Raw genomic sequence first — 15200 nt, 5'->3', positions numbered from 1 at the left:
CTCAAGTATCATGAGGTATGTCTCACATGAAATCTCATGTTAATCAACAAGGATCATCTACTCATCTTACAAGGTTAATACTCTTGGGTGATTGATATTGAAGTAATGCCATCAAGAAAGGGGTAAAAAGTGAGAAATTGTAAGCTCCCGTGGTGAGAAGGGGATGAAACCCTAACCTCAGACAACATATATGTTGAAGAGTTACTCGACAACTCATTGGCAAGGGCTTGATTAAAAGGAACCCGCTGCTAAAGATGTAATGAAATAAGTTAAATTACATAGTCCTACAGTATTACTTTTTATAAAACATGTCTTTTGATTGATGGTATTAAGACTTTAAATCTTTCCAAGGATGGTGATATCCAACATCTACTACTTACAATAATTTTATTCTACGTAAGTTATAAAGTGGTTCATTGTTTCCCTCGATCTTTTTCAAATACCACGTTGTAGAATTCACATTTTTAAGGAGAGAAAGAGGGAGGAAAAAAATGGGACTCGTGCAATAAAAAGATACTAAAGGAAAGAATCATTGGCCAAGAAAGTAAAGCTATGTTACAAAGGTTACAATTTGCAACTTCTTGAATAGGAATATGTTGCAATTGAAGAAAGAATGGAAGAAGCATGTGTCAATATCATGCTTGTACAGTAAAATCATTTGTTTATCCACAATAGATCGATTAATTGATTAGACTAGAACCAACTTTTGCAACAATTATCCCATATTCCTTACTTGTTATCACTAATCAAAGATTATATATATAATTACACCCACTGGGACCATGGAAACTTCTTGCAACTCTAAAAGACAATTTCAAACTTTAGAACAAAAACAATATTTAGTACTCTAATTAGTAGTAATTGTTCATTGCAAGGAATTCCAAGATAGCATCAAGTAAGAGGAATTCATCAAGCAAGGGTAACCAAAGGAATCTAATTCCCATGATCTCTCTTATTTGCTCAATTACTTGTTACTATAAATTCATTCCATAACTACTGTTGAAACACAAGTCATATTTCATCATTGTTCTTGGTTGAATTTTGTGAAATCACATAAAAAGTATTTAAGGTTAATAAAAACCCAAAAATATGGCTTTGTCACACGTCCAAACCCTAGAGGAAGTAGAAGAACATGTAATTAGCCCGGTTTTTGCTTCAAGATATGCCCATGAACCTCTTCCAAAGTAAGTACATACGTTACATTTGAACTTGTTACTTATACTACTTTTCCTATATTGCATGATGTAGAAATGATAAAGAAAGATAAATATGCACCCGGATTAGAAGAAATACTCCCGTGATACATAATTAATAGTCACATACTCGTGTTCCTTTAGAGTCATGAAATATAGGGAATTAGAATAACGTGCGTCTTGTTTTTGTTCCGCGAGAATATTTTATAAGGGGGTTTGTTAGGTTGCGATTAATAATTAAGTGTTGTGACTGGCTAATTTAAGGTATAGGATGCCAAAGAAAACTATACCAAAAGATGTGGCTTACCAAATAATACATGATGAGCTTATGCTGGACGGAAACCCACGGCTGAACTTGGCATCCTTTGTGACGACATGGATGGAACCTGAATGTGATAAGCTTATGTCTGAAGCCATCAACAAGAACTACGTTGACATGGACGAGTATCCTGTCAGCACTGAGCTCCAGGTCAACTCACTGTCTTTTTAGTGTTTAATACTTTTGTATTTTACGTCAATCTAACATAAAGAAACATTCAACTTCCCTGAATCTCCAGAATAGGTGTGTCAATATGATAGCACGATTGTTTCATGCACCATCAGTAAAAGGTGACCATGGGGTAGCAGTAGGAGTGGCAACGGTGGGATCATCCGAAGCAATAATGTTGGCTGGATTAGCTTTCAAGAAGAAATGGCAGAACAAGAGAAAGGCGGAAGGGAAGCCCTTTGACAGACCGAACATTGTTACTGGTGCCAACGTTCAGGTAAATTATTTCCCCTGTTTTCGATCCTGTTCCTACATAGTCTTCTGTCTGGAAGAAATGTTACCAACTTTATAGATCTCGCCCTTGCTATCTTGCAGGTATGCTGGGAAAAGTTTGCAAGGTACTTTGATGTGGAGCTGAAAGAGGTGAAGCTAACAGAAAAATGCTACGTTATGGACCCAGCAAAAGCTGTAGAATTGGTGGATGAGAACACAATATGTGTGGCTGCCATTCTAGGATCTACACTTAATGGCGAGTTTGAAGATGTAAAGCTTTTGAACGATCTTCTTGCTAAAAAAAACAAGAAAACAGGGTAAGTTTCTATTTTAGATCAAGAATGTAGGACTGAAATGTTCAAGGTTCAAATCAGCCCGCCCCTACATTAGTACAGTGTCTGTAATCAGCACGTTGCTGGCCAAACTGCGACCGATCAAACGTTGCTCTACCCAAGACGCATGTACTGGGCTTGGGTGCAGTTTGTAGGACTGAAATGTAGCACAACCTGATACTTTGAGCCAGAACAGGCCAATTCTAGTCTTTATACGTACAGCCCTCAGCTCCTGTACTACTAAGAACCAGAAAATATTTCTTTCTCCTCAGCTCCTTTCTTCTCCGCTAATCAACTCCTGAACATGCAGGTGGAACACTCCGATACATGTAGATGCAGCAAGTGGGGGATTTGTGGCTCCATTTGCATATCCAGATCTCAAATGGGACTTTAGGCTACCATTGGTGAAGAGTATAAATGTGAGTGGCCATAAGTATGGCCTGGTTTATGCGGGAGTTGGGTGGGTTATCTGGAGGAGTAAAGCAGACCTCCCGGAAGAGCTTGTCTTCCACATCAACTACCTTGGCACTGATCAGCCTACATTCACCCTCAACTTCTCTAAAGGTAATGCACAAAACTTATACAACTCCATTTGCTTTCGTGGGAGGGGGGAAGGGGGTGGAAGAGAGGTAGAATTCTGCACTAATCTGAATCTCCTTACCTGACTCGCTGACATGCAGGGGCAAGTCAAATAGTGGCACAATATTATCAGTTCCTAAGGCTGGGATTTGAGGTATGTTTCTTCTAATCTTCCAGCCTGACACTAGTAAAATATGAACAAGATCTACTAGAAAGAACTATGAAGTATATACTAACCACAATCAGCAGCAGGAACTTAAATTGCATAAATGAATATGACTAAAAAGACTAACGGTGTGTTTGGATAGAAGGAAATGGAAGGAAAAGAAGGGGAGGGAAATGGAGAGATGTGATATCTTTCATTTGGATAACAACTGAGAAAGCAAGGGAATTGGAGGGGAGAGAGGAGGGATTAAATTGTAGGAAAATGATCCCTCCAACAATGGAGAGATTTGGAAGGAAAACTCACCATTCTTCTCTCCCCTCCTCTTCTCCTCCCTCCCCTTTTCCTTCCTCTAATGTTATCCAAACACACTGTAAATGAGAAAATCAGAATCCCTAAGTAACACGTTTTGAACATATATGAGATCAAAAATAAATTAAGGCAATCTACAATCTATTAGAAGCGAGAATAAAGTACACCAGAGAATAAAATAACCAAACAAGCCAGATTTTTTTAGTACAGTTTGACGCTAGGTCCAAAAACATAGAAGTGTTAACTAACTTGATACTCCTTTTATCTATCTGAGAGATGTTTGTTTGATAGTTTAATATTTTTAACTGCATGAGTACATAGTGTCTGACCATAGTTACTGCACAACTATGAAGATATATTTTCCCTCTAACAACCTGATTCTTCTCTTAAATAGGGGTACAAGCATATCATTGAAAATTGCATAGAAAATGCGAAAACACTCCGAAAAGGATTGGAAAAAATGGGACGGTTTGACATTGTTTCAAAAGACCAAGGAATACCACTAGTGGCCTTTGCCTTTAAAGATGAGAGCAAAAGCCTTGCATTTGAACTGTCAAAATCCCTAAGGCACCATGGATGGATTGTACCAGCATACACAATGCCTGCTGACATTGAGCATATAACAATCCTCCGAGTTGTGGTCAGGGAGGATTTTGGGAGGCAAATGGTGGATAAGCTACTCTCACACATAAAGCAGGCACTACCAGAACTCACAGATACTGTTCCAAAGATAACTTTCACACTGGAAGTCAAACCAAGTGAAGGTGGTCACGATGCTGAAGAGGGCTCTTTACACATACCAGAAACCTCAGTCCATTGGAAGACAGACGAGCATAAAGTGGTTCATAAGGACGTAAAAGTGACGGGAGGAAAGACTAAGGGTGTCTGTTAGAATGTCTGAGTTCCAAGTAAATTTATGAGCAGTAAATTTATGGCTTCAATATGTAATGTAATAAAAATAAAAAATAAATATAATAAAGAGAACATTCATCTCTCTTAAAATTGGATTTTTCCATTAAAAGAGAATATTTAATCAAACAGAAAATCTGTAAAACTACAAATTTGTAACCTGTCTAATGTAGTAAAAGGGAAATAAGAGAAGAAAGATATCATCACCTATTCTTCACATTCTCGTCTGTCTTGTGACTGGTTAATAATTGAGATGAGTCAGCACTATTTTCAGAATTGCTATTTTCAATAACAGAAGATTCAACAGAAATATTTTTACTATATGTTCTGATCCTGAAAGAGATAAGAATGCTGGACATTATCCCAATAAGTGGGAAAACGTATGACCAAATCTGAGATTTCTGAGAACCAGACGCTGAAGCAACAGCAGCACCAGCAAGACTTCCAATAGAAGTATTTTGTATAATCATCGGCATGCAGCCAATAATAGTAGGAAGCAAAAAATCCACAAAAAATCTGACCTTAGTAGCAGCCAGAGCATAATTGATGACATAAGAGGGGACAGGAGAAAACCGGGCAAGAAGGACAAATTTCCAACCATCTTGTTCTACGCCTTTGGAGAGTACATGAAAATGCTTGTTACTTTGCACCCAATGCATCGCAGAACTTGAATTCTTGAAGATAAGCCTACAGTTTTTATAAAATAAAATAATGTTACAAATCTATCAGCATTGATCTTAATAAAATAATTTGACAAACTTATTAGCTTACATAAAGCAAGAATATTGACATCTACAAAGATATACGGAGTACAAACAAAAATCAAGAGAGAGTCCCATCAAATAGTCACCACTTCTTTCATTTACATGGCCATAGAGACAGTAACAAAAGATGGTTCTCTCACAATTTTTTTAGCACAATCTCCAAAATGTATATATACGCTCAATGACACAACAAACTTATTTCTTCAGTGGCTCAACAACCATAGCTAGTAGCTACATATGTCATGATTTCAACTATATATGATTAAAACCTTCCATTTATTGCCAAAAGGTTCCATACCAGCTGCGAACAAAAGTGGACATACTGCTTAAGCAGCAAGATTTAATTAAGCAAACCCATTTGCACATCCATGGCACAGTAATTAGAAGAGTAATCAATAATAATCTGCCCTTAATTGACTATCTTGAAAGGGGTCTGAAGATTTAAGCCTACAGTTTGCATGATGTGCCCCTATAGTGACATTATGAAGATCGACATGTGGAGTTCAAAGTATGATATTATATGATGTCAACACAACAACAGCGCATTAAGAGAAAGAAAGTGAAGAATAAGTCGTGTCTTTCCCATACGCTCTCCATCACTCTATTTAAATGAGAATATGGTTCAAAATGTAACCATTACTTTCAGAAATTCGGAAATGAGTAATGTTCCGAAGCATCACAAATCATCTGTCCATCACTCTTTGTGTCCATTACTACTTTCTCGACACAGAGTAGGAATCTGAAAGCTTAAGTTGTTCATCCCCACCCTCCCACCCCCATGGCCCCCGCACTTAATCCAATAGTTTAACACTTTCTAATAATAACTACTACTTGAAGATTTAAATTTTATGTGATAAGATCCTAAGCAACACCAAACACAACCACTAGCTTCAATTTCCACACAAAACCCAAAACGGAAAAGGGGAGCCACAAAGGGCATTATTATAGACGAGATTCAATCTCAAGTCTGACACTACACTAAAGACTTAAAACAACTGAGCTAGTCTACATCCACTCATAATCCAACAGTAGAAATCACAACAATATAACAGTAATACACTACAATAAGACATCTCATCAACCAACAAAAACAATTCCAACATACTTGCACATTTTACACCAATGCTACATAATCAATGCCAATAATTATCATTCTCCACAAATCCATCATATCACTATCACATTAAACAACTACAATATCTCAAAATTCAATCTTCACATACAAACAAAACCCAACAATGGCAGAAAAACTAAATTCATAATTATATAATAGAAATTAAAATAAAACAATTTTGAGAAAATTAAGAAATGGGTACCTGCCAATCCAGAAGGAGAGAGAAGCAGCAAGAATCTTGGCAGAAAAAACACAAATAACAGCAGGAAGAAACCCAAAAAGAAGAGAAGCCCCAGCTTCAAAAAACACAGCAGAAGGCAAACAAAGAGACAATGTAAGAGTATGAACACCCACATAAGCTGGAATTGCCCAAATTCCTAATTGATCTGATAATTTCTTAAAAACCTCCATTAATCCATCTTTATCCCACCCATATTGCTTGTTTAATTCTCTTCCTGCTACTATTGCTACTACTGCAACAATTCCCACTCCCCATTTTCTCAACCCCATTAATTTTGATCTTCGATTCAACTTATTTTGGGTAGATTGATTTGAAGATTGTAATTTGTTGGATTGGATAGATAAAATTATGAAAGATGGGTTTTTTTGGAAGTTCCAAGAAAAGGGGGTGTTAATGAAGAATTGATTAGCAAAAGCATGACAATATGACATTGATGATGAAAATTAGGAACGGGTTGTTTACGTCAGGAAGATGGGCCTTATGCTTTGCTTTTGGGTTGTTTCATGCCCATTATGAAAATTGGTTCAAAGTGTGCTATATTGGTGGGGTTTGATGTTGTGGTCCAAATGTGTAGCATCCACAGTACGAGATTAGATTTTGATATCGTTCGAGTGGTATTATACTTCCTTTGTTTCATATTCGCTCGGTCGCTCCGTCTCATAATAATTCACTGTTAGTGGACCATCTCAACCAAAAGCTTAAGCTGATGGTTGAGGCCCAGGAATATGTTTTATACTCTATCACGCCCCCTCACACGAGAGCCCGTTGGGCTAGAAGTGTGGATGCAGCATGGGCCCTCCTCATATACCCTGCGCTTAATATTCCACTTGAAAGTGGGGGGTGGATGAGATTCGAACCCGTGACCTTTGTGTCACGATGGCTCCGATACCATGTTAGTGGACCAACTCAACCAAAAGCTTAAGCTGATGGTTGAGGCCCAGGAATATGTTTTATACTCTATCATTCACGAAAAAGACGACCATTGAGATAACAAAAGTATATTGGATTTGAGTGAGGAGGTCTTTATGTACGTATATTAGAATTCAGATTAGGCCCAATTTCTATTTTAATTTGATCATCTAGTTTCGGATACACAATAGTCATTAACAAATTGGAATTGCCAAAATTATTAGAAGACACCACCTATAAGAGGCCACCTTCTAAGGGCTTGTTCACTTCAGCTTAATTACAATTTAGTTCAGTTCAGTTCAGCTTCAATCAGTTTAGTTTAGCTTTAATCAGTTCAGTTCAGCTCCAATCAGTTCAGTTCAGTTCATCTCCAATCAATTCAGTTCAGTTTAGCTCTTAATTTCCTTCTCTCATAAAATATTCATTTAAAATCTATTCAGTTCAGTTCAGTTCAATTCAGCTCCATTCAGTTCAGTTCAGCTCAGTTTAGTAAATGTGAACAACCCCTAAGGCCTTGTTTAGTTCACCTTATTTTTACTTATTTTAGAAAAAATAAGTTCAGATCAAATCAGATTAGAAAAAATAAGTTCAGACCAGATCAGATCAAAAAAACATAAGTTCAGATCAGATCATTGTTTTATGTGATTTTTTTTTTATCGCTAATTATCTTTAATTCCGTAACGAAAATATTATGAAAATTACATATTAATTAATAAAATACACATTATTAAGAATCTAACAAGACCCCACTTGATATATTTTTTCCTTATAGATTATCGTTCACTTAAGGTCAAAGTTTGATCAAATCAGACAATTAGATCTAATCATTTAAGTTCAGATAAGCAAAAATAAGGTGAACCAAACAAGCCCTAATACTTGTCACCCTAATACTTGTCACTTTGTACTATTTCTTGTCAAAATAGAAGAAAAAAAAAAGTTGCTTATAGTGTGTAATTATTCTAATTTACTTATGCTTACATCTTTGTTATGACTAACGTGTGATTGAATGAGTCTCATGTCTCCTTTTTTGAATCACACATTGATGTTGTTATTCAACCCTCTCACAATCGACGAAGAATAAGAGGTTTTATTTTTTATTAGTTGATCGTACCATTGCACCACGTATAATTTACAATGGTTATAGCCTTATCAGAGGTAAATTCTAGGCGATCGAGAAGGGGTTGTGGTTGGAATGTAGGTTGCATTGGTGAAGGTAAGATAGATAGACAACATCATTCTATACGAAGTGCATATGTCATGCATACATATATCAAAGGTCTACATTTTTTTTTTTTTTTTGGTGAAAAAAAGTAGCTAATTAGCATAAACCAACATTACAAAGTCTAATACAATCCTTTAAATAGAGGTTCACGTTAATCAAAGGTAATACTGTACATTACACGGCTAAAATTTGGACTTTGTAGTAAATCGTATTTTCTCAAGATAATACTGTATAAATTAAACTAATATAGAGTGGAATTTCAGTTTATTAACATGATACAGAAAATTAATAATTTGGAGCCCTGAACCATTTGTTAAACGGCGTGCTGGTTTTCTATTGGCCTCTCCCATGGCATAATTTGCGAAAAATAAAATAAAAAAACAGGAAAAGTTACATATATACGCCTTTGTTGACTATTTGTCAACAAGTTCGTACAACACAAGTCAATTCAACTAATTGGTCTTTGGCCCCTTGCCCCCTTAATAGAACACACCTAATTTATTGAATCATTTTCATTCTTTATTTAAAGATTGTATGCTTGCATTGCATATAATCAATCGTAAATAGATTATACGGGGTATTTAACTAATTAATGTATTGACTTTTAATTCATTTATATACGCGTACAGTTCTAAAAGATGTATATATATTATTTTTCTTTGATAAGTTGTGTAAAAATGTACTTTAAACCTTTTATTTAAGACTTGTAAGATGAAAGACTCTATTAAAACAGTTAAACAATATCCCTCGCAAGTTAAACAAGTTCAGGTTTGGCTTAAAAGTAGAGGGAAGGTAAGGGGATCTCCCTACAATCCTACACCCAAGCAAATATAGTTGGCAAGGGTCAAACTTGAAAATGAGTTCCCCACAAACTTCACCAAACTTGTTTGATAAAATGTACGAGTACTTTGTATTTGGTTATAAGAAAAAAAAAAAAAAAATTCAATCAAGTGATTTTTTATTTGTATTTTTGGAACATTCTAAATTAATGAGAATATTTTACATTTTTTATAAAAGAAATAAACAAGGGTTGTTTTTTTTTTTTTTTTTTTTTGTTGGTAAGGAGAAGGGTCCTATCAGGCCGGAATCTCTCTCAAATCCTCCCAGCCCACATTAACGAGCTAGGCATTTTGGAAGTTGGGGGGGGGGGGGAATGGGTAAGGGTATCCCCACCCCAAAGTGCTTCTAGTGGGGTTTGATCCCACAACCTCATGATTGTGAGATGCAAACCTTACTATTAGACCAAACTATGCTTGGTATTCTTTTGTTTAACTTGCCTATTAAACATCAATAAGAAAAACAACATGCTACAAAATACTAATTGAAAATTCATATATATATATATATATATATATATATATATATATATATATATATATATATATATATATATATATATATATATATATATATATTAATGTGGGGGTAGTTTGAACTTGTTCTAGTACAATCGAGATCTCCAAAAGATGAGGAAATGTCTGACGTTGCAAAATTTGACAATTTGGTATAAATCGAGTTGAATTGACAAGAAAATTATAACACCATCCATTGACCAAGGCAAAAGACCAAAGGCTGTGTCAAACTTGGACTGAAACAAATTTTAATTGCCTTTATTACGGATTAATTAATAAAATTAATCTGGTATTAGTTAGTACTCCGCACTATTTTTTGGTTACAAATTAGTTGGTTCTCCAATTTGCATAAGTGGTCATAAATCAAATCTTAAAAAAACTTTAGAAGGACGATAATTACTTTATAATTCATACTAGCGTGGCAATTAGTATTTGCATCTCTTACGGTCCATTCTACCTATATATGTGAAAATGATTAATGATATAAATTACTAGTACTACTATTCTTATTTTTACTATTTATTAATTCAGGCGAAAAGTTGACAATAATAGCAACTAATCCTGACTTTTAGACCAAACGTTAGGAGTCGGTTTTTAATAGTTACATACTCCGTAATCATGAAAGAACTTACTTAATTTTCCCTAGCAGATCTTTCAACTCCAAGAATAATCTAACAAAAAGTTACACTATGAACATTCATTATTCATAGAATTACCAAAGCCTTGAATTTATTTTTTTGTTTCACGATGTCAAAAAGCAATACAACTTATTTAATGTGCTGCTTTTTCAGTGTGCTACTAGAAAGTAGAAACCATAACCAAGTTTCTAGGTTTAAATTTCATCTTATAAACGGTATTCCTATTTACAACAGAATAAAAACTCTTTCTTAGTCTTTATTCAAAGTATAGATTACTCCTTTATCATGACACATAATATAACTACTGTAAATTGTGCATTTTCATAAAATGCAAACTGTACAATACAGCCATGCATGCTGGTATTCTTGATTAAAGAATATGCTGACCCTATTATTCCTAATCACGTATAATGTTATTCCATGCAATTTGCAAATGTGCAGCTTCAATCATTTTAAATTATTCTATATAATTGGAGCAAAATTACAACGGATTAATTTTTGGACTGCAAAAAAGGAATGGATTCGGCATAAATTCTTCGAATTAAACAGTTGAATCAGATTCTAATACTACACAGGAGCACATTCAACGACTCGTGGGTTATACAAGAAGAGATAGACTACTTTTTTTTTTTTTTTTTTTTTTGAAGTATCTTGTTCTTTAGAGAAATACCTTAAACATGTGCTTAATAATGTTATTTACTATTGTCATATCACGCAAGCAATTGTACGGTTTTGAGGTGTTTGCTTATCTGACCAGTTATTTATGTTACACATCGACTTATAAGTTACAAGGTGATAGATTGATTAAATTTATGGATACTCCTTACTCTTTTGAAAGTGTTATTGGAGCCATTAAATAAGGATCTGTTCACATTTACTTAATTTCAGTTCACTTCATTTCAGTTCAGTTCCAATCAGTTTAGTTCAGTTCCAATCAGTTCATTTCAGTTCAGCTCTTAATTTCCCTCTCTCATAAAATATTCATTTCAGCTCAGTTCAATTTAGTTCAGCTCCAATCAGTTCAGTTCAGTTCAGCTCCAATCAGTTCAGTTTAGTAAATGTAAATAGGCCCTAAGATTAGACATGAATCTCGTTCATTTAACCTATGGCTTCGTTTAGTTTTTATTCATCCTAATATCACTGAAATTAACGGTGGCATGGTCGCGTGGACGATCAATACTTTTTTACAAAAAAATTATACATAGTCCTTTTGGTGGGGTAGTCTACCAAGGAATGGATGTTAATTTATTTTTTTATCAATTGCTTGCATAGCAAAACATTCCTTAAAACCAAATCTTGAAATAATAAACGATACGCTCATTAGTACCATACTTGCACTTTATGTTACCATCATCTCAAAATCTGACCAAATCAAAACAAAAGAAAAACAATCAAGAGAACAATTATACCTTCTTGGAAAGGAAGAAATCAAGAAAAAGAAAATCAAAACTTTTCCCTAATTACTAATGTCATAATATAATTACAATTATATCATTATATAGCACTAACTACTAACGTACATGTCCTTTTAGTTGATTTGGGCAAAGCACAATTATTATAAAATTAATAAAATAATATGGTCAAAATTTATATTACATGTAGCTTCTCCTTATACTTGTCTTGTACAAAAAGCACTAAATAAAATTACTAAATTTTAATTCCTTTTTGCTTTGTCTAGATTCTAAGACTTTATTCTATAGTAGTAGTATAAATTTAGACGCGGAAATTTGCAAACTTAATTCTCAAATATTTTTTTATATTCCATAGAATAATAAAATAATATTTATTTACTTATTCAAACCATTCCCTTCCCACCTAAATTATCTTATATAAATACCCAAACACCCTCCTCATCTTCCTCAATCAAAAAACTAAACTTACCAAACACAACAGAAGAAAATTTAGCTACCATTATTTCTTCCTTCTCTTCAAAATTAATTCTATTTGCAAAATAACAAGCTATTCAACCATGGTACTTTCGCATGCAGTCTCGAATGGAGATGCTTATATTCAGTCTGCCTTCGCCTCACGACATCTCCAAGCCCCACTTCCAAGGTACGTATGGAGTTACTAGCATGTTAGTTAGCTATGAGTTACATATATGGTTTTGAACTTGTGTGTATTTATTTTCATGTTCGTGTCATGTCATGTCATGTCAGGTTCAATATGCCTGAAAATTCGATACCAAAGGAGGCGGCGTACCAAATAATAAACGATGAGCTGATGCTAGACGGGAATCCACGGCTGAACTTGGCGTCATTTGTAACGACATGGATGGAACCAGAGTGTGATAAACTAATGATGGATGCCATTAACAAGAACTATGTTGACATGGATGAGTATCCTGTTACAACTGAGCTTCAGGTTATAATTTTAACTAGTACCAACTTTTTTTTGTCTTTGATTTAGAAACACGTTTATGTGTAATGTTTTGATTTTTGTTTTAGAAAGGTTGAAAATTCAATGGTTTGGGTCTGACCAACTTAATCTTACTTATCTTGGTCAACTGAAAACATAAACCATTTGAGAAATCAAATAAATACTATGTAGACCATAGAAAATATAGGAAGGATTATTGACCCTTTTCAACAACCAAAAAATAAAAGATTATGCACAAAACTAAAATATTATTTCTTCTGTCTCCCTAAAAGAATGCATAGATCACTAATCCAATGGTCTAAGGACTAGAAAATTAAGATGGCTTACTAGTATAAATTGTTTACAAAAATTAACATAAATTTGTTTATATTACTGTAAGCAGAATAGGTGTGTGAACATGATAGCAAGGCTGTTCAACGCTCCACTTGAAGAATCAGAGGCGGCTGTCGGAGTTGGAACAGTAGGCTCGTCTGAGGCCATAATGCTAGCCGGGCTTGCCTTCAAGAGGCGGTGGCAGAACAAGCGAAAGGCTCAAGGTTTACCTTATGACAAGCCCAATATTGTCACTGGCGCCAACGTTCAGGTATATATATACATACCTTGTCACACAGTTGAATCATTCAACTACTTGAGCAAGTTGAATGATTAACACAACTTGACAGCTATAAGTATCCTGTACATTTGAAGCCTAATGCCTTTTCTTCTGTCTTTTTATTGTTTAGGTGTGTTGGGAAAAGTTTGCAAGGTACTTTGAAGTAGAACTGAAAGAAGTGAAGCTAAGTGAAGGATATTATGTGATGGACCCTGTAAAGGCTGTGGAAATGGTGGATGAGAACACCATCTGTGTTGCTGCCATTCTCGGCTCTACTCTCAATGGAGAGTTTGAAGATGTTAAGCTATTGAATGATCTTTTGCTAGAAAAGAACAAGAAAACTGGGTATACACATTCACTTTCTAGCTATTTTTTCATGCTCACATTATAACTACTACTCCCTCCGTCCCAGTTTTATAGTCCACTTTGGAATCCATGACTACGAAATTCAAAGTAGACTTAGAAGGTGATATATCAAGTATCATATGCAGAGCCACAAAAAATGTAATACATGAACTAACCATAGAGTTTGCAGGTGGGATACTCCGATACATGTGGATGCAGCGAGTGGTGGATTTATTGCACCCTTCCTCTACCCAGAGCTAGAATGGGACTTCAGGCTTCCCCTGGTGAAGAGCATAAATGTAAGTGGTCATAAATATGGCCTTGTTTACGCTGGCATCGGATGGGCTATCTGGAGGAGCAAGGAAGACTTGCCTGAAGAGCTCATCTTCCATATCAACTACCTAGGAGCAGACCAGCCTACATTCACTCTCAACTTCTCCAAAGGTAATTTTCGCTAATCATGATTCCAAAACATGTTATTCTCCTTTAGTTTGTTCCAGCTCAATTTTTTGGGAAGACTCATTAGATGATATGGTAACTAATATGCAGGATCAAGTCAAGTCATTGCTCAATATTATCAGCTAATCCGCCTTGGCTTTGAGGGGTATCAAAATGTGATGAAGAACTGCCAAGAAAATGCAATGGTTTTAAAGGCTGGCCTAGAAAAGACGGGGCGATTCACCATTGCATCTAAAGACAATGGTGTCCCTCTAGTGGCCTTCTCTCTTAAGGACAACACCCTCCACAATGAGTTTGAGGTTTCAGAGATGCTAAGGAGATTTGGATGGATAGTTCCAGCATACACCATGCCAGCTGATGCACAGCATGTAACAGTGCTGCGTGTTGTAGTTCGGGAAGATTTCTCCCGAACTCTCGCTGAGCGACTTGTGGTCGATATCACAAAGGTGCTCAACGAGCTTGATCACCTCCCTTCCAAGAATAGTCAAGGTCAAAGCCATCATGATATGGGGAAGAATGGAATCATCAAAGTGCCTAAGAAAAGTGCACTTGAGACACAAAGGGAGATTACTGATGTATGGAAGAAGTTTGTCATGGCCAGGAAATCAAGCAAAGTCTGCTAGATATTTTGTTTTGCTATTTCCAGAGAATAGTATTAAGATGATTTCAAGTCTTTGTTTTTTAGTTTTTTTATTACTACAATAATTTTTTTTACAGAAATGTACCAGATAAGAGGTATTAATATTAATTTGACTTAACTTTCTTTCTCTGTAAGGTACAGTAGAATTTTCATTCATATCCAAAAAAAAAATAAAAAAGCAATATAGAGTATTTCTTTCCCTTACTCAATGAACTGATCTATTACATCCAATGAGAGGGGAAACAAATGCAGGGATAATACGAACGGAGTACATTAAAAGCCAGGGAAAATAAGCAG

At 35.2% G+C, this 15200-nt stretch overlaps 3 protein-coding genes across 3 annotated transcripts; 2 read left to right on the top strand and 1 right to left on the bottom strand.

The window, feature by feature from the left end:
• The first annotated feature begins 1029 nt into the window (after positions 1-1029).
• Positions 1030-4445, top strand: LOC145562077 (glutamate decarboxylase-like). The gene is made up of 7 exons (XM_081622251.1): positions 1030-1184; positions 1458-1662; positions 1751-1957; positions 2056-2270; positions 2596-2849; positions 2966-3018; positions 3734-4445. The coding sequence occupies exons 1-7, from the start codon at positions 1090-1092 to the stop codon at positions 4229-4231; spliced, it is 1527 nt and encodes a 508-aa protein (XP_081478377.1). The 5' UTR covers positions 1030-1089; the 3' UTR covers positions 4232-4445.
• On the bottom strand, positions 4334-6843 carry LOC145562078 (uncharacterized). Its single transcript, XM_081622252.1, has 2 exons — positions 6329-6843; positions 4334-4935 (listed from the first exon to the last, which is right to left on the bottom strand). Exons 1-2 carry the CDS (start codon positions 6796-6798, stop codon positions 4452-4454), a joined length of 954 nt encoding a protein of 317 aa, XP_081478378.1. The 5' UTR covers positions 6799-6843; the 3' UTR covers positions 4334-4451.
• Positions 6844-12379: 5536 nt separating this feature from the next.
• LOC145562075 (glutamate decarboxylase 4-like) lies at positions 12380-15024 on the top strand. Its single transcript, XM_081622246.1, has 6 exons — positions 12380-12543; positions 12648-12852; positions 13250-13450; positions 13590-13804; positions 13995-14248; positions 14354-15024. The coding sequence occupies exons 1-6, from the start codon at positions 12458-12460 to the stop codon at positions 14884-14886; spliced, it is 1494 nt and encodes a 497-aa protein (XP_081478372.1). The 5' UTR covers positions 12380-12457; the 3' UTR covers positions 14887-15024.
• The last annotated feature ends 176 nt before the right edge of the window (positions 15025-15200 follow it).

This window comes from Chenopodium album, chromosome 10 (genome assembly GCF_948465745.1).
Source record: "Chenopodium album chromosome 10, dcCheAlbu1.1, whole genome shotgun sequence".
Lineage (NCBI taxonomy): Eukaryota > Viridiplantae > Streptophyta > Magnoliopsida > Caryophyllales > Amaranthaceae > Chenopodium > Chenopodium album.
This window is presented reverse-complemented; position numbering and strand designations above follow the sequence as displayed.